Genomic DNA, 20,748 nt, shown 5'->3' with positions numbered 1-20,748 from the left:
TCCCTGTGCAGCCCAGCCGCTTGAGCAAAACAATGTACACAGCAGCAGTGAGTCAAGCTCACTTTGCCAAGCAGCCTGTCAAAGCATGGATGGCACCATAGATGCCGGGCCCTCGAAGGTCTGTGGCTGTAGGTGACCTCTGGGAGGCTCAATGTTGGAATAGGCTGTGCACAGGGGGCCCTGCACCTCCATACGGTGGAGGTTCTGGCAGCGCTTGCGCAGCTCCTCGAGGCTGAATGGGTATTCAGGACCAGGGCCTCGGCCAAAGTAGTCTGGCTCTTCAGGGTAGAGGTCATCACCTGTGAAAGGGCCTTTCTGAATGCTTGAAGGACACAAAAGGAAAAACTAGCACAGGACAGACTTACATGTACCTAATCATTTGGAGCGCTGTGCGTCTGTTTGGCAAAAAACTTAAAGGTCATTAAACTGGCAAAAAGCTGAAAGGTCATTACTTAATGCACTGAATGTTCCATGAAAAGCAGAAATTTTCTGAATGTTAAAGGGACACTAAAGGCAAATACTAAGTCGTTGTGGAGTTTTAAGATACCATTCCAGAAATCTCGCTGCACTTGTTTCATGCCTTATTAGTTCACGAGAAAATTGTGTCTGAGGGGTCCACATACCTTAAGTGCAATTCAAATCACCCGCCCCAAGTGGGGAGTGGTGACGTTGCATATGCCATCATTGTGCACTTTATTGCCGTTGGTGCGTAAAACGGCACCCGACAGATGGCGCTACAGTGTTCTCGCAAAAGGCAAACATGCGATAATATTGGTGCCTTTGACTTTCTCGAGCACTTATCTACCACTATAGCTTGACTTAATATTTGCCTTTAGTGTCCCTTAAACATGTAAGTGCTCCAAAGGGAAGTTTTGAAGCTAATACAGTAGACTTCCGTTAATTCAACTCCGATTAATTAGATTTTTCGGTTACTTCAATCCCAGCTGCTGTAGCTGCTGCTAGCTGTCAGCTGCTGTAGCTGAAGCAAGTGCCGCCGTCTCAGTGTACCAGGTCAAATAGTCCACACACAATAATCCAGTGATGTACGGTAGTAGACTTTGGGAAGGGACCCAACAAGTCGACCCCAACTTTTTCAAATGACAAGGTCGGCGACTTAACTGACTGCAGGGCACCCGCAGGAGGTGTCGTTAATTGCTTATGGCGTTGGTTAATTGCACGGATAGAAACATGCTGCTTCTCAGCCTTCCAGAGTTTGGGCCAAAAGAAACGCTGGCGCAGTCGGTGGAGCGTCTGAGCAAAACGAAGGTGGCCTGACGTTATGCCATCGTGCATGGCCTGAAGGACCATAGGTCTCAATGTCTGGGGAACCATGAGGAGAAGTGGAGTGCAGTCAGCAGAATAATTCATCTTATATAGTAAACTCAGCAATAATGAAAAGTGAGCCTCGTGCTGATGACCGAGCAGCATCATGAATAGGTCTAATGGAAGGGTCATGCTGTTGCTCACGCTTGAAGGTGGGGTGACATAATGAAATTGTTCGGGAGGAGGTATTCATCTAAGTCATCATCCACATCTCGCATGCTTGCCGACGAAAAGCGAGATAAACAGTCAGCATCGGAGTGACAGCGACCACTTTTGTATGTGATAGAAAAGCCATATTCTTGAAGCCGTAATGACTGCCAAGCTAATTAGCTAGATAAATCGCTTAGCCCAACCAACCAGCAAAGAGAATAGTGGTCTGTCACTATCGTAAAGTGGCGGCCATACAAGTATGGTCGAAACTCGTGGGCGACGAAGACTACTGCAAGGCATTCCAACTCGGTTACGGTATAATTCCTCTCCGCCTTGTAATAGTACGGCTTATGTATGCAGTTACTTGTCATCTACCATGTATCTGTACGAGTACTGCTCCAATGCCCAGACCACTAGCATTGGTGTGAAGCTCAGTTGGGGCCTCAAGATCAAAGTGGCGCAAAATTGGAGCTGAGGTGAGCAGAAATTTTAGTTGACGCAGATTCACACACAGTAGCCCATGTAAACGGTATTCCCTTGTGAAGGAGTGCCGTAAGCAGATAAGCTACGCATGCAAAATCCTTGATATAATGGCGAAAGTATGAATCCCAGGAAACTGCAGAGGTCTTTCGCGGTCTTCAGCTGGTGGAAGTCATGAACGGCTGCAAGCTGCAAGCTTCTGTGGGTCTGGGGGGATGCCTTTGTTGACAAGGAAACCCAAAACAAGTGTTTGACGCTCGCCAAAGTGGCACTTTTTGGAGTTTAACATCAATCCAGCTTACCGTATGCAGTCAAGGTCAACTACCAGCCATTGGCTGTGCTCGTGAAATGTCTTGCTGTAAATGACCATGTCGTCCAGGTAACACATGCATATTTCCCATCGAAGCCCGCGCAGAATCGTGTCCATGAATAGTTCGAATGTTGCCGGAGCATTACACAAACCAAAAGGCATTACTTTAAACTCGCAGAGTCTATCCGGCATTACGAAGGCAGTCTTCTCCTTGTCTGGGCGGTGCATAGGTATCTGCCAGTAGCCTGAGAAGTATGAGGCCGAATGTAAACAGTCAAGGACATCATCTATACGTGGGAGAGTATACACATCCTTCTTTGTCACTGCATTTAGGCGCCTGTAGTCTCGACGCAGAATCTCCATGAATTATCTTCCTTCTTGACCAATATAATTGGAGCCGCCCACGGACAACTGGACTCCTGGATGATGCCTTTCTGTGGAGTGTCTAACTTGTTCAGCAATCGCTTTGCGCTCGGCTGATGAAACGCAGTACGGCTTCTGTCGTATTGGCAACGCTGTTCCAGTGTTGATCCGGTTGTGTATACGGGAGTGCGGTGGTGAATGTAGATGCTCTTGTGCAAAGTCGAACATTGAAGCAAACCAGGCAAGGAGCTCTTGGAGCATTTGTTGGTAGGAGGAGGAGAGCGATTTATTAATCATGCTCTTAAATTTCGAAGAGTGGTCACTTAGTGACAAGCTTGCTTCCGTGGAAGTAGCAACTGCACGAATGCTTACAACACCATCTTCTTCAAAATATGCTACTTTCAGTCCTGCAGACAAAATAGCTGACTCGGAGGACACATTCACCATTCACACATGAGCACAACCTTCTACAACTTCGATAAGTGAGCAAGGGACAAGTACATTCTTGTTTATAGTGTTGATGTATTCGGGTTCAATTATTCCACAGCAAAAACCAGCACGGGTGTGCGACGAGGTCACAGGGACGAACATTACCATCTGCGCAGGCACACTTACATGAGTGGACACGGAAAATATTTCTTGACAATCGGATGGAACGTTGTTGAGCGCTGGTGTTCTGACATAGCTGCTGAGTGACATTTCACCAGCCCTGCAGCCTAATGTTGCCCCACACTCCCGTAAAAAGTCAATACCAAGAATTATGTCATGCGGTGGCGCATGCGAGTTCGAAATGCCTTACCACAAGCGGTTATCACAACTGAACATACTCGCACAGGACTTAACAGCTCACTGCAAACTCCGCGAAACATGGTATTTCCGTCCCAAGCAAACATCACTTTCAGTCATAGGAGATTCTTGAAAGAAGGACGCATCACAGACATGGAAGCACCAGTACCTACCAAAGTCACAGTATTTACACCATAGACACAAAAATACACTTTGTTCTTTAACATGAAGATGGGCAGAGGCATTTGAAAAAGTAACTGTCCCGCGACGTCGCCTCCATCGGTCACGCCAGCTAGTTTCCCAGGCTGAGGTGGCGTAGGCAAGCAGGCGACGCAGAGATGGCAATCGAAGTGTCTGGGTCAGCGGCGGTGTCAGGCTGCTGTCACATACTGGAGAGTCATTCCTTGGCGTGTACTCTCAATGCAGCTGACAAAATAGGACAAATGGTTGCCAAGATGCATCTTTTTGCATGCGGGGTGAATATGCACAATCTCGGGGAGCATGTTGTGTAAGACGGCGATAATACCTCACGATGGGTCCCCGCGCCCCACAGCTGTAGCAAACAGGTGGCCTGCGATATTAATTGAAGTTGGGCACAGATCTCCAAGGCGTGTTGTTGACGGGAGGTACATCGTGGCTGTGTCACGTCGACGTTCAAAACTCGTAGGCTGTGGTTGGACCATGGTGCTCTGGACATGGGTGTTGTCGTAAAGGGGATGGTCACTGTTGGCAGATTGTGGCCAAGCTACAGGTGCCTCACAGTAGCGCTCTTCAACAGAGCATTGGTGGCACACGCAGTTGGCATCTGGACCTTGAAAATGAGCCAACTCATCTCTGACGGCTCATTGTACTAAAGCAGCAAGGTCGTTAGAGGCAGATACGTCCACACTTGCTATGTTGGTCATGTTGTCCAGCCGACCAAACATGGGAAGAATGCGGCGTTTTGAGAGCCTTGAACCTGGTCGGAAGGGGTAGTGAGGTCTCCCTTGGAGATAAAAGAAATTGTGTACATCTTTGGCAATTCCCTTGAGTAAGTGTCCAACATTGTCCTCGTCCGACCTCACTTGCGTTCACAATTCCACAAAGCTTCAGGATTTCCTCAACGTAGGTAGTGCACATCTCTCCTGGTAACTGCACTCGTGAAAGTGTCTGCTGAGCCCTTTTCTTTTTCGAAAATGAATCAAAGCATTTCTTTATCTCTTTGACGAAGCTGTCCCAAGTTGTAAGCGAGTCCTTGTTATTGTCGAACCACATAAGGGCAGTTCCGGCAAAGAAAAAGACAATGTTAGAGAGCTGTGCAGATAGGCTCTATTCATTGTGGCGGCTCACCCACTGACAGTGTCTCAACCAGTCTTCAACGTCCTCATTCACTTTGCCTGAGAATGTGTGTGCTTTTCGATGAAGAGCCCAGTAGCCAGCTTGCCTTGGGCGAATGCTTCCTTCCGCGGTTTCCTCATGAACGTCACCTCTGTCCAGATCACTCATGTCAGTGTCTCCGGGTGGTAGCCCAGCCAACCGTTTGCTGCGTCGAACGGGTAGTATAGCCCAATCGTACAGTGTGATCTACCTAGCACCTCCACCAAAATTGTTACGTATGGGATGGGTTTATTTACAAGATGATGGATGGTTAGTATAGAGCAAGGGACAGGACAGTCATGCAAGGCCAACAGGCCATGGCCAGTTCCTCGCGCACACCTCTATTTACTCTTCCTTCGGCTCTGTCATGCAGTGTGACAATACTGTTCACTTTAGAAGCAAATAACATGCATTTTGTAGTGATCCGTGCTTTGAAGTTCTACGTTCATTTTGGAACGCACAACAGCAGTTACTGAAATAGAGTGTGAGATGATATGGTAGATGTTAATAGCTGTTTGCACAACTTGTGAACAAGAATATAGTTCACAGCAAGTAGCTCCAGCAACACTGTTATGTCAGTTCATCAGATTCAATAATAATACACATAAAAATGCAAATGTAGATGTGTCTGGTTGTATAACTGTGGTATTTACCTATTAAAGTAAGGATTAATATAGGGGCAGTAAGCATATTCAGTAAGATTACACAAAATATTGAAAGTCTATTGGTGTTTCTGTGCATGAAAAAATTATAATCAATTAGATAAAAGAAACAAATAGATTAAAATGATAGCTATTGTGCATTAACACTTCATTAATAGCTGATTGAAAATACTGTTTCTTCTAAGTCGCAGCATTAAATATGCTACCGAGTAAAATGTGTCATGATATAGTATGCTGTTTGATATGCAAGTTCTTAATGGGCAGTTGCGTCTTATAGCAGAGGTAAAAAAGCCTTTAAATGAACACGAAAGAAAAATGGTTTCAGCTGTGTTAGTAAATTACTCTTCTACAATACTGAAAATGCTACTCTTACCACATGATGGTGCTTGGCAAGTCAGAAAAGAAACACAAAAGACTGGTGGTGCGACTGCCTTGAAATTCCTGCACCAGATTGCCATGACATCATGGATTTTAACTAGGGGTGGGCAAATATTCAAAATTTTAAGTATGAATAAAATATTCATATTTGAAAAGAAACAATTCAATATTTTTGAATATTTGAAACTGATCGAATATTTCACAACAGTCAACTGTGAAGGTCTTGTTACTGTTTTTCATCTGTTAAACAAAGTACCACAGATTATCCGACCTCAGACAATGACAAGATTCTGAAGCAATGCAGAAACAAATTTGGCAATGCAAGCTTTTTTTTTAGGTATTGTGGCGGAAGCCTGCATGACAACCTATTATTTTTCCTTGTCTGGCATTTAGTTCTTTTTCTTTGACAGTCTAGTCAAGTAGCAGTTTTATCTTTACACTACAATCAGTGATGTTTTGCTCTCATTGAGCCCTTTTACATGTGCTTGCCACCCACAGGTCCTTTGAGCTAGTTTCCTTTTTCCCCAAATCTTCTCATCTTTTTTCAGAAACCATTTATTTAGCATCTTTGGAAAGCTTGTTTGCAATGAGGCCCTAGAGATGTTGAGAGGCTATTTGTGCAGTTCCTTTAATGAAAATTAGTGATCTTATGTTTAGCTGCCTTTTTTGCACTAATCAGGGCAGGTGTGGTACCTAAATATATTGAAATAACTATTCCTGCTGTAAATATATGCGCCTGTATTTGACTATCTGATATTCAATTTGGTAATTCATATTTGATACGTATTCAAAAATGAAATTTTGACCATCACTTTCTCCTCAAATAACCTATTACTGCGAAATCTACGAAAGTAGAGTTCTTGAAGAATAATTTATGAATCTAAACTAATTCAGCGTTTCTCTTTAGTGTGTCTTTAAATAACATGTTTAATTTACTGGGAAAATGAAACGTCAGAAAAGAAATTGAAGAGAATGCAACTAAATAGTCACGTATATGGCGCAACATCGAAACATTGTGTACTATGCTGTCATGCTATATGCTTTTGATACAGTATTTGGCGGAGGTTGCAATTTAAATTGTTCTATGTGCATAGTTTAACCATAATACGTACGAAAGGCACCATGCTACAACTACGGCATTTCTATATTGTGAGTAGCATGTACGTAACAAATCAATATTCTGATGACATGCGAAGGCTGTTTTGTCTGGTGGGCGATACCTCACAGTACATTAGGTTTGCGTTAATTCGATCCTGACGGGACTTACAGAATTGATCAAGTTAAACAAGATGCACAAAAAATGCCAGAACACACCGCTGATTCATTTGGCCATATTTGCCCTAACACGCCCCCGAATCAAATGTGCACCCACTTTCTATTGTCAAAAGTAAGAAAACTAACCAAGAAATGACATTAAAGCTGCTAGACAAAGAAAGTTAATGCGCACCAGCGTTTTTAAGTAAGAAAATGGGAAAGGGTCTAATATGTGTTGCGAAATGGCGGCTGGTTTCTTAAAGGCAGCTTCGCCGCACGATATCAAAAGGATAGCTTTGCCGCAATACATTAGCGTTATGCGGAAAAGCATACGAACGCAGCGAAGACGGTTTTGGTTTCGTGTCCGATTGCACCACGCAGGCAACTTCCGGCCAAATTTTCTCGGAAAAAGAAAATGCGCGCTAGAATCGGGTAAAACCACAATCAGACATTGCAAGCTACGGTTATTGCTTGAAAATCCTCCTAGGCAAGGCCGAAAATGGGCCTTTTTGACGGGAGATAAAGTGTGTTAACGTTTCACTGTCCACTGAACTCCGTGTGCGTGCTGACTGGTCAAGTTCGAGGTATCCGGCAAATGCCAAGTTTAGGATCGAAATAACGAAATTTGGGGCCCATAAATATGTATGGGCGCCAGCCAGAACATTCGGTTGGGATCAAGTTAACCAAAAATCGAATTAACCGGAGTATAATCACCGGAATTCTATTGGCAATGTACTTAATTTGCTACGTATGACAACAAACGCGTAGAAATGGGGGAATGGAATATGAAGTACAAGTTTTTATTTGCCCTTATTTTACGTAATGGTGCTGATGGTACGTACAAGATACCGAAATCCGCGGCTCCCCACAAGTACCCTGGATTTGCCGAATGACTGACATTTTCCAACCATCATAACCAAAACAAACCGCGAAATAGCTCTCGACGCAATTTTGAAAGCTTTTTTTTTTTTTTTTTTTTTTTTGCGGACAAAAATCGTAGCGATCGCTACGACGAGCGACCAACATGGCGGAATTCAGACGCAGTGAGATTGAGATTTCCTTCGGTATGCAATGGAAATCGCACCATGCGAAACGGCCTTTAAACAAGTTCGCATTTGGGAAAAACGCAGTGAACAATCTCAGCACGCGAAATGGGCATTTTCCTGCACAGTTCAGTGGGCCCTGAACCATTTCGCGCAGGCGATGCGAACGCAGCTTAGTTGAGAGTGAGGACACGGCCGCCGCTAAGCAGAGTGCAACGCAGACCCGAGCGCGACAGCGAGTCGGCTGCCCTGCAAGCCAGGCAGATGGAGGAGAGCGGGGGGCGGGGGTTCGTGGCTCCGATACGAATTAAAACCGAAACAAAAGAGCCACGCCATCCAAACAAGGTCAAGGAAACGGGGCCGCCCACCGCGGCGCAGGCCCGCCAGACGCCTCAAGAAGAATGCTGCCGATGGTTGCCTACGGAATTTTTTCTTTCTGCCGTGTTTGCGCGCGGTGCGCCCGTGTGCAGGTTTGCGGAAGTCTGCTTTGGAAAGCGAGGTCAATCGCCGCGCCTCTATTTCTCCGGTTTCTTTGAAAAAGATGCGTGCTCGCTGGCGGTAGCTACGGGGGGGGCGAAGAGGGACGCGATCGTTGACGGGCTCCAGGAGCTAGGGTGCTTCGAAAGCACGCGTCTCCGCTGTAAAGCGATGCTGGCATCGAGGCACCTTACAGGGGGCAGGGCTCGAGCGCGTGCTGTGACTGACCTGGTAGTAGGGACACAGCGCCATCGCTGGCCGAGGCGATGACGGGCATCCACTGCTCGCAGCCTTCGGTGGCCCTGTGACAGGCGAACTGGCTCAGCTCCGCGAAACTTGTCATGTTCAGCAACCGCGAGGTTTCGTAGACCTGCGGCGGCGCCAGGAACACCGCCCCGGTAGAGTAGTCTTGAAGCATGCCCTCAGGGGTGCACCACTGAAGGAAAGGGGGAGGGGGAAGAGCGAAATGAAACAGGCCGGCCGGCGCCACACCATGTGACGACGCATGCACCAACGTGGTCGGTGGTGACATTTTCCGCCGACCAAGAATTCGGAGGCGCGTTGATTAAGGGGCGTTATTATTAGTGGCAGCTGTGACGAACGACCGCAAGGGTTTCACACTCGAGTTACCGGAAGCGCCCCGTATGGCCTCAGACAGCAATGAAATGAAGTGTAAATGGGTCACCAAACGAACTTCCGCACAATGAAAATGTGGAGAAGAAAAGGCGTGGTGGTGCTACTATTCCATCGCAGACCAATAAAGATTGAGTAAAACGGCCACTGGTACTTGCATATGCTCATAATGTGCAATTAGCTAATTAACCAAAGTGCCACAATCATTAATAACTTCACAGCACATGTGCCAACTGCAAAACAGAAGCTAGTCAATGCATGATCATGACCATGTACTAAGAACAAAGATGCAAGCACCAATTTTGATATATGTATTCCCAAAACACCAAAATAGATAAAACTGGAGCAGAAGGGACAACTGTGATATCGACAATTTTTTTCAAAATTTATGAGGTAAGAAGACCTCTGTCTGCCTTTTCTTGCGACTTTCACAATGGGCAATCAGACATGCAGCATAGTCTGCTGACTTTATGAAATACATTCACATGCCTGAACAACCATGCACATGGTATATATGCAATGTTTCTAGACTGAATTAGTAATTAGTACGACATGGTGTAACTTGTGCAGTGCAAAGTATGACATCTCTGGAATATCCCCAGCACAACCAAATTAAAATGTGAGATAAGGGCTGGGCAATTCATTGATCAACCATCTGATTACCTGATTAAAGCTCTAATCACAACTAAATTTTTTATTGCAATTGATTGGTTAAACACACATGGCCAAAATCTGGTAAATGCTGGCATTGATGCTTTTACTTCTCTGGCTCAACAAATATCACACAAGGGAATGAGTTCCAACTGCACTCGCACATGTGCGCTGCAATTGTGGCAAAATCTGTGGAAATGTTAGTTTTCCCATTCCTCTTTCCTATCCTTGTTCTAAGCAAAGGAACTCTACTGCCAGTGAATGTTAACAAGGTTCTTTGCCTCCGCAGCTGGACCTGTGATTGTGTTTGACTAAGTCTGACATGCTTGAATGTCCATTTGCATGGAGTCTCGTTCCAGTAATAATAAAGGTAACTGTCAATTCAAATAGAACAGCTTTTTCTTTCTTTGAAGTGCATTGTTACGACAGGCCACATCCTTTGATCTTTTTGTTTCTTCTGCACGTGAATTCACAAATCGAATTAATCAATTAAAAGGCACCGATTAATGGACAGACAAACAGACAACAAACTTTGATCCTGAGGAGCTACTGACAGGATCCCCTAACAGGAGGCCGTTGTAACCACTGACTGCGCTCACATAGATTACAGAACGGTGTGACGCTCCACCCTTTCCAATAATGGAGTTTTTATTCAACACCCAGCCCTATGTGACATATGTATGATATTGACAAAGGGCTACCAACTGAACATTTAATAAAACCAGAATACATGTCTCTTGGATATGTTGGCAAGAGATTCAAATGTGTTAGCCTCTGTGGCACCCAGAACATTTACATTAAAGGATGACTTAGGTACAGTAATCACAGTTAAGCTAGTTAGGTAGATTATGTTCTTACAATACCATATAGGTCATTTTTACTGTGGGAAGAAGTGTATTATGCCAAAAAATGACGAAAGGAATAGACAGGTGAGAAAACCACTCAAAAATCGCATACATTATAGCCACGATGGCTGGTCCATCAAAATCTGAAGATACTTTTTACCACTGTGAAATTTCCACACCAATTATTTGTGACATCAGACTTGTAACATTTGAGTGAGGCTAACAGCAGTCTTGGTCAGATACCTGGAATAAATGTTTAATAACAAAAATAATTACATCAAATCTGTAAATGAAAGAATCGATTTGAGCCACTTTCGCACACTCTTCCTGCACAACTAAGGCCTAAAAATGCAAAAATACAGCAACACTTTATACATCAGAGGCCTCACTGGTGCCACAGTTTAGAGCATGAAATTGGAGTGTGAGCCATGTCTCCAGTTGTAAGGCATCCGTTCCGATTTCAGGAGCAGTTCTAAAACAGTAATCCACCAATAATAATCTATTAAAGCACTTCCTCTTAATGTTCTTCATAATGACCATGGCTATTTAAAATTGCTCGTATTTCAGCAGGACTGCAAAGATGTCACCATGGCTGAAGAGTGTTACCACAAAGTCATCGAAGTAATGCAAGATGTGTCAGGCACAAAAACGAAAAATGTTAGTGACAACTGCAAGGCAATAAGCTGTTTTCAATGATGCCCTCCAAGCATCAGATACTGTACTCTTCTATGATGCGTAAAAAGAATGGTTTCCACACCCTACATGTAAAATCATAGGGCCTCCCACAAATTTATTTTGAAGGCTTATTTATCTGCTCAAGCAAGATGTATGGTTCTAGTTTGCTTTGCCAATGTGAATATTTTGTGGCCACAGTTTTCAATGTCACTTGCACAGCCATCCAATGCAGATTTCAGTTTTCTATTCACTCAATATCTTCACCACTTCACACTTATCGTATTTTCCTCTTTTATTAGTTAGCACTGCCAAACAATCAATAGAAAACAGTACTTTTATCACCTGTGTCTACTTTCAACCAACTGTGCTTCCCTACTGGCACTGTTCCCCATCCCAAGACACAGATGCTTGCACAATACCTGTGTTAGTAGCTGCCCTACACTAAAACAAATACATGTACATAGTTGTTGAATATAAAACATTTCTACACCCAGCTCTTGCTGACATACCACTGCACTACTACCTCAATATTGTAAGATTGGAGTATGTACAGCCTTTACTCACGCCTCAATACTTGTGCTTAACTGCTTTGAAAGCCTCTGTTGGTTAGTAAGAATGTGAAACTGAGAAGGGTCACATATTCAATAACAGATCTAATGAAGAGAATGTAGGAACTTGACGTTGCAACAGAAAACAAGGACTAGAAGAACATATATCTTGTTGTAGCCATCCATGCTAAACAAACAATTGAAGTGGCCACTACAAATGCCTAATACCTCTTACCTTCAGTGTAATCACTTCACTCTGGTCGAGCACCACCTGTGGCTGCTTATCCATGCAGCAGATGTAGAACATGGTGTCATAACGTCGGTGGCCCACCGAGATGGGTGTCAACCAGTCCCACCATTCATGCAGGGCCCAGACATTAGGACAGAGACGATTTTCACGGCACATGCGCAACAGGTTCACTGGATCTTCTCGCAACCGCTGTCGCCACAGTGTTGTGTCAACGCCTTCGCTCAAACACTCGGCCAGAACAGCCTCGCCACGAACAGGAGCAGCTTGTGTGAGCAGCAGGACCCCTGTTTCCTCGAATGTCTCCCGAATGGCCGAGATACGATAAGCCAAGTCACCTGGCAAATGGTCTTCAGAACTGAGCTGATTGTGCGATAATGTCATGGGCTTGGTAATCATTGGAGGTCGTGGACCCTTAGCCCGGTTGCAGACATCCCTGAGAAGAGCTTCTTTTGTGGCACCCACTGCGGCAAACACCTCCCACCAATCAGATGAGAAGTCACATGGCTCACAGAGGCCACCTGGGTACACGTAAGCGTTGGCCATGAATGAGCTCAGACTTGACCGCTTGACCATCAGCACACGGTAGTCGCAGCGTGACACACGCTCAGTCTGGTTGTTCCATACGGTGGCCATCATGGCTGTTGCCAAGTCTTTTCCCACCACATCTCGTAATGGAGCACGGCTTATTACAATGAGGCTGGCTGCCTCCTTCCATGGAGGTGCTGACATGGCTGCAATGGAATAAAGCACACAAATCTTAATTACATGTCTACTGCAAGTGTTTCAATAATTCACAGTTATGAACTGACATAAAAACTGAAGCCAGTCTTCTCCAAGTAAAAGAGAAAAAAATGTATTTTTTGTTATTCATACTCTAAAACATAGGCGCGCCCTGAACTTGAACACATATCTTCCCATCAGTGACATAACGACAATTACTCTGCTGGGACTCGGAGAGGGTGGGGCGGATGCTTCCAACCCTTGGAGTCTGCACTTGAAACCGGAGCCTTTCGCACAGTATAAGACTACGCAGAACAGAGAGGTGCACCACTCGACGCTCAAGAAAAGTGGGTGATACGATTAGTGGGAATGCAGAACGCAAGCGTATCACGTGCGTCATGCACTTCTTTGTCGCTCGTGAACTTTCCACAGAGTCATTTGCATCCTGTGCAATTTATGGGCCGTCACATAGCCCGCCTATGCACGGCGATGTAAAATGTTTCGATTCTGACCGTAACGGCACACGAAGCAATGCTCACAAGTTAAAAAAAAAAAACCGGGGGGCGCGGGGGTCAACGTTCGGAAACTGCGCGAGGACGCCGTAGTGGGATGCTCCGGGTTAATTTTGACAACCTCAGGCTCTTCAACGTGCATATAACGTGCTCATTTTTTCTTTTCACCCCCATTGAAATGCAGCCACCGCGAATGTTCAGACATGAAGCAACATTCTAGCCAACCTACAAACTTTGTCCGGAGAATAACTCAACCTGTTCATCATACAGTGCTTACACATACTGTAGTTACCGCTACTTTAGTACTGCACAAAATAATCGACTGTCAACGGTCGTTTCGCTTCAAGAATGACAAGAGGTGGGTCAAGGTCACGAACAATGTTCAAATTTATTTCACAAGAGCACATTCCAAAGCAGCAGTCTGCGCTTTAAATATATCTAAAGCGACGGTCTTACCTGAACGCTCTGTACAACTGACAAAACACGCCACTGAAAACAGCTGACACACAGCGCACCTGATATCGTGCCGGAGTTCTTCGAGCCACGAAGGTTAGTTGCTTGTCTCACTTGCATTGCCGTAAACCTACTGCTGTATGCAGATACGTAAAGCCAGCTGTTTGGTCGAGATGTCCTGAAGTTTCCTAAAGCGAAACTTGCCTCACTCAAGCGGCTACCGTGAAACGAGCAGGAGCGCCATACCAACCCAAACGCGGTCGCCGCCATCTTGGCGGAAACGAGTCTACTACTATACAGTTGAGTGGCGCAAGCGGCCGGGCGGCGCATGCTTTGCAGTGAGGCGCGCAACGACGAAAAATGCTGTGGCGGCGCTGCGATCGAAGTGGATTGGGCCGCATCGAGGTCGCGCCGTTGGAAACTGCTGGCGATTCTGCTCGGCTCGGTAGTTCGTACTGCTTCGCGCGCTGCTTCTTACGATCAGACCGGGCCGCTCGAATAGTGCTTATAACTGGATATGACATGTGTTTATGCCTTATGAATACATTCCTTTCTTTCGCTTCTTTATTTCATTTTATTTATTTTTAGTGCCACTCGGTGACTGCGCGTGCATTGCGGTCCCGGTGTGGGCTTTCATTCTATGTTATTGTACGGTTCCCTTTGGAGAAGAAATATTTTTCTTGTCCTTCAAGCAGTATGTATCTCTCGTGTGTATTTATGCGCATATAGTTTTTCATCAGTAGGTCTTGCGTAACGCAGACGAAAAAAAAAAAAAAAAAAGAAGACGTGAGCGTCCTGCTTGCAGCTTCAAACAAAAAATATCAGCCACATACGGCGCCCTGTGCTGATTTACAAGTATTCTTATAGAAAAAGAAGAAAAAAACTGCAGTGCAACATTCATGTTTCCGTTTTCCTCGCGTAACAGAACGCTGCCTTTATTGCGGTCAGCGCACTCAGGCGCCGAAAACAGTTTTAGGTAGCTATTATACATGCTAATCTTTGGCCCGTAAGCTGTGTGAAATTTTTTGTCCAGTAGATGCTTAACAACAACAAAACAGAACTCGGTACCCTTCCACACTGTGAAGAAGGATGACCAGCGAAGTTTCGTGTGCGATGCTAACGCATAATGCGAAGACGTGGGACAGTTCCCCACCTGCGGCAAGTTGTTTTTTCATGCACTTTCATTGCCATTAATTTATCATTTCTATAATTCAGTTAGTAAATACAAGTAATTTCCCCTACGTTGTCCTTGGTGTCTTTGTTTGTTGGCTTCTCATGACACGATCAATAAAAATCGGGCCCCTCGGTTAACCCCATTTCTTCCACCACCTTTAGCCACGTCACGCGTCATGTGCGCGGCAGCTTTTTTTTTTTTCCCCTTTGCTTGGCTAGACCACTGTTTCCCGGGCGCGCCTTCTCGCGCAGGCTCATTTGCTTTGGTCCACGTGCGACCTGTTCGTTTATTAACTTAGTGCAAATGGCATTGGCGTGTCTACAATTAGCAATACTGCTGATGTTCAGGCACTAATTTTTATAAGACACTTGCAGGACTTGAATCATGTCGATGACATTTGGTCTTGCTGCTTACAATCGGACAAAGAGCTGAAACAGCTAGAACGATCACTGGTTGCTGCCAACGTGCAATTCGCAGTTCATTCGTCAAGAAGAAAGTCGGGCGAGTGCACTAATCCGGGAAGGTGATTCATACCGCTGCCACGGACTACCTCGATACAGGTAGAACTAAATTCACACCGAGCGCGGCTACACAGTCATTCACAATTGCATATTTGAATTCGACTGTTATCCCAAATATATGATCTAAACGTTTGATTCGGATTGACCTTAATCGCTAATGAAAGAGAAACCTGAAGGCCGTGAGTTTGAGCATTCGCACTAGTTGCGCGTGACTCGCTGTGCCTGCTTGCGTAGACGGCGCGGACAATTTGGGCACAGGTAGTGTGTTAATGATACTGCGTAGAGCGGTATAAATTTTTTCGCTTATCACTTATAAATAACTTTCGTGCTATAGAAACGAAAGACTGTCACATTCTTATCTAAAGCAAATGCATGCTTCTCTCATATGACGGGTAAGTCGGTGACATAATTCATTTAATCAAGTTATTTTTTAACGCTCCAACTGGGTTAACCTTGGAAAATCAATTACTGGAACATAGATCTGTCTACTCCGCATGCACGATGAACCAATCGTTGCACACATGGCCCATCGAGTACACATTGCAACGAAACGAATAACTAAATTTAAGCACTACAGAATATGCACTTAAACATGCCACAATAATATGAATACAGAACAAAGTTCTTTAGCAGCCGCGCACAAGAATAATAACAGTAATTAATTTTAAAAAAAAGACAGTGCGATTGCTCCAGACCAAATGACTTCAGGCAAGTGCTTTCTGGGAATGGGCGCCCATTTTGCGTATCACGGCGGGGTAATCAAAAGTTTGTGCTTCGCCTCATCTGACGGTAAGTACAAATAAAAAAAAACAGTTCGTCTGTTCCCGAAGCATCTGACGCAGGACGAAGAATGGCGGGCATCGAGGCACCCTATAAAGGGGTAGGGTTATTGTATATGCTCCCCTTGAGAGCAATACAATAAGGAGTATATGCAGTAACTCTATAAAGGGGTTTTGAACAACGCCACGTATAGAAGAACTTACACAATGAACAACAATAAAAAAAAACGTTAGATTGCCGCGCACGTGACGTGTGACGTCGATGAAGGTGGCGGTCATGGTGGCGGTGCAGAAGCCTGACCCTAAAGAAGGTCAAGCGGAAAGTCAGAGAGGCTGAATTAATCTCATGAGTGGCGGCAATGGAAAAGAAACCTGCCATGAGTAACTACTTAAGAGGGAAAAAATGGCCAGGCTTAGCTTGGTTAAGCGAAGAATGCGTTGCATATTGCGCGCGAGTTGGGGCCCAGCTTTTCCTCAGGCTGTCGTGACGTCACGTTACGTGGTTGCGCTAAAGGTCAATGGTGGCTGCCCGGCCTCGCCCAAGGGCTGAACTGAGTGATTGCAATATGCAACGCATAAAAACGAAATCAGGAAAGAAACCATTTATGATAACTCAAAGGGAAGCTCATTACTTTTCGAAGCGAGATCGGGATGCCTTAGAACACGCACCTATAAAGCGAGATATAAGAAGGAAGAAGAAGCATGTGCTTGCTGCGGTAAAGCTAGGGAAACGACGGAGCATATTTTATTAGAATTAGCGGTCGATTTAGGCACCACTGGCCTCCTTGAAGCCCTTGGGCTCAGCGGGAGCAGTGGTAAAGCAAACAGGTCCGCAATAGACATTAGTAAGAGGCGATTGGAGGATTGGTGGAAGAAAAGTAGGGAAACGACAAAAGACGGAGACGTACAAAAGCACAGTTCGCAATAGGGGATCAGAAAATTTGGACGTGGTAGTTCATAGTGTTTGTTTGTTTTTCTTTTTTCATTGGTTAACCTAGGTAGGATATTAAGCAGCATAGTAGCAAGAGCTTGGTGGTGCAACCCACCGCCCCGTTCCAAAGGGGACGCTCATAACATCCATCCATCCATCCATCCATCCATCCATCCTAGACGGGCGAGTTGTGAAAACGTCTCCGGAATTTTAGTACTCTACCAAGCTGCCACGGCACAATGATGATGATCGCTGCTGGGCGGAGCGAATAGAGGAAAGAGGGACTACGTTGCCTTGGAGACCGACAACTGCCGACAGCAGATGAAACGAGAGAAAGAGCAGGTGGCCACGTGACATGCATGGTAACTTGCACTCTGCCGTATACTGGTGTTTGTCATGTTTTCGTTTTATGCACGAGTTTCAGTTTCCTTCATGTTTCTGTTTACAACACACTTTAATTAAAGGAGCGTGTGACAATTTCCTTTTTTTTTTCAACATTGAATCTAATGCTGCTCGAAACCAAGTTGCGAAAGCAGACTACGCTGGCAGCTAATTTTTCGGAGAGCGTGCAGGCACAAACCTGTTCCTAATCACCGATGGACGATCACTCAGCACTTTTTTCTAACACCGTTACCTCTAGGCATACCGAAGCGCATACGCGTCACCACACCCAACGTTACTAGACCACACCCACCACTGGTTTTCTTCTGTCATATTGTGCTGTGTCATCGTGTAATACTTCTAGCCCAACAATTAAGGCGCTAACAGATCTCCATTTTCTTTCCATCGCACGATACTCAGGCAAGATTTTATGCAACTAAATTTGCAGGAGAAAAGCAGAAAAATCGCGTCGGCACGCCTGGCTGTCGACACGGGGCACTGGTACCGGCAGGCTTCAAGTGGAGCACTGGGCTCGGCAGCTTGAGCCACGTGTAAAGCAAACGAAGCGACGGCGCTATCGCAGTAGTGTCGAAGTTGAACGCGCTGCAACGAGCCACAGCCAGCACCCGCTTCACATAGCAGCGCCGAAACACGTCCAGACAAAGAACAGGAAACTTCCTTGAAGCAGCAGGTCCCTTCGCGGCAGGTTTTCCTGCTCAAAGTATGAAGAGCGAGTTCGAGTTTTCCTCGAAGGCGCCTTACAAAGGCAGCCAGTGTTTGGGACAGGTTATTCACTGGTTTGGGCTATGCATGTAAATTCGCTGTAAGCGTATCCAGAACATTACTACTCGGCGTAGCGGCTGCTGTTCGGGGAATTTGCACAGTGAATCGACAGCGCGTCGTCAGGAGCGTCCGGCGAACCCATTTATTCCATACTCACATTATCGAAGGCAGTTTTGTTTGCAGAAATGCTGGATTTACAACACTCCGCGGACTATATGTATACCAGAGGTGCGCACTATACAGGAATATTTTTTTCGATATCGCTCATTCTAACCTTCAGGGAAGCTAGACGCAGTGCGATTATCGCTATCACAAAGTTATCTATGGTTTTCGATCACGACGTTTTGTAAGAATTCGCTTACGAACCTCCCTAGTTGATACTGAAGAAGTCAGACAACCAGCAAGAGAACTAAGAGCATTTCGTCATTTCAACAGTAGTGGAACTTCATTTGCTCTGCCAGTTCATGGAATAATATACATACGGTATGTTCCGAGTTTGAAATTCGGCGAGTTATACAGGATTATTTCATGTAGTGACACACACTCTTAAATAGCTTTACGGGCTTCCAGATAGATTGAACCCCACACACTACGCACCACATGCGTAGTGTGCACCTATATATAAGCACCATTGCCTAAAAAAGCAGCAGGTGAGTTAGTCGAGGCTTGTTTCTCCCACTGCACCGAAACAGAATACTAGCGAAAATGATAAACGTGTTCTGAAAATGGAAAAGGAAAACGCGCGACTAAGAGACCAACTCTTAGAAGAACGCAAAAGAAAATCACTATAGAGAAACAAATGTCAGAGTTAGAGACGCGCCCCAATAGCAAAATACAACAGCTGGAAGCGGCGCGTCAATTTAAAGAAAGAGCTAACACGAAGGCGGCGGTAAATGTAAACTCGGTCTCCGCGGAGTCTCCGACAAACCCAACTTCAAATAACGCGCAGACAACGGCAGCGCAAATCCAAAAGACGATCACGGAAAACCTGAAAATATTCATGCACGGAATGATGACGTTAGTTAAACAAAAGCAAAACGGAATTGCAGTGAACGAACGATGTCGAAAAACATAATACATTTGCGACGGAACAGCTTAAAGGTTGTTCCGACCAAAAAACAGGCAATATCTATTGGAGCGGGTTCTGCAAAATATAACTTAAGCTACAGCGTATAACAGAATCCGACGGCTCGGACACGGAAACGTCACGGGCTTAAAATAAGTGTGCACAACATGGCTAATCACGCTAAGAAATCACAACGAATACCAAATTCAGAACAATTGGAGATCTGGCAATGGAACTGCCGCTCCTTCGCCAGGAAAGCGGCAGCGCGGTCCGACAGTTGATCAAAAACTCCGGAATCACTCCGGACGTGATATGTCTGCACGAGGTAGGAGCCAAGCCGGCCAAACTGCAGGGATCCTACACTCTGAGCGATCCTCGAAATTCGAAGGTCGCTACGCTGGTGAGCAAGTCCATAAACGCTCAATTATTAACACTTGCACACATTCAGGCAGATACTAATTCCATAGTTATCAGTATGATTCCAAAGAAACGAAGTATACATAAGGCACACACAATAATCACAAACGTGTACAGTTCACCAAAAAGCAAAGGGCCAGCCTACCCCAAGTTCTCTCGGCAACAAAAGATTTAACGGGCACCAGGGATAAGACGGTGATAGTGGATGACTTTAACGCAACTCACATACTCACATCCCGTGGACCTCCCGGAAAGATCCGAACGTCCTAGCTTTTTATGGGACGTACTGAGGACGTCCACAGCACCATACCCACGATGAAATTGTGTTTTAAACACAACATCTACTGCCGGACTTATCGCGACCCTAACTTCACAAACATGCCAGCAACATCCTCAGCAGGACGTTGCTTCCAGGTGTGTTTAATTTGGAGCTTCATGCTTGGCCGAACGAAATCGACTATAACCAAAAACTAAACACAAATGACGCACTTCAACCAAACAAACGTTTATTTGTAGCCTATATTTTGCTTTAAACGTTATTTATTATTATTATTATTATTATTATTATTATTATTATTATTATTATTATTATTATTATTATTATTATTATTATTATTATTATTATTATTATGTTATTATTACGTTATTATTGGTCGTTGTGTCCAAAGCGCACCTGCCACCGACGGTTCTCTTGAAGTACCAAAAGCAGATCTCGAAGGTTATGTTATTGTACGTGCATATAGGTGGCACTGTACCTATATATAGTTCATTTGATATCGCACTGCTTTTTAATTGTGGCAAGAAACAAAGACGCAAAATTTCTGAGA

The 20,748-nt window shown here is 44.9% G+C and overlaps 1 protein-coding gene across 4 annotated transcripts in view; it reads right to left on the bottom strand.

The window, feature by feature from the left end:
• Positions 1–75: 75 nt before the first annotated feature.
• LOC126547021 (acyl-coenzyme A diphosphatase NUDT19-like) overlaps positions 76–20,748 on the bottom strand; it is a 53,706-nt gene continuing 33,033 nt past the window's right edge. For 2 of the 4 annotated variants that reach the window (XM_055062637.2, XM_050194838.3), the window contains exons 2-4: positions 12,170–12,915; positions 8,811–9,018; positions 76–299 (exon numbers count right to left, since the gene is read on the bottom strand). In XM_055062637.2, coding sequence (XP_054918612.2) covers positions 79–299; positions 8,811–9,018; positions 12,170–12,915 — 1,175 coding nt within the window. In that variant the 3' untranslated portion in view covers positions 76–78. Of the gene's footprint in view, positions 300–8,810; positions 9,019–12,169; positions 12,916–13,872; positions 14,198–20,748 lie in introns of those variants that run through there. The other 2 variants (XM_050194839.3, XM_050194836.3) reach the window with 2 other exon arrangements.

This window comes from Dermacentor andersoni, chromosome 1 (assembly GCF_023375885.2).
Source record: "Dermacentor andersoni chromosome 1, qqDerAnde1_hic_scaffold, whole genome shotgun sequence".
Classification (NCBI taxonomy): domain Eukaryota; kingdom Metazoa; phylum Arthropoda; class Arachnida; order Ixodida; family Ixodidae; genus Dermacentor; species Dermacentor andersoni.
The sequence above is the reverse complement of the archived record's forward strand: the minus strand, read 5'-3'. Positions and strand labels throughout refer to the sequence as shown.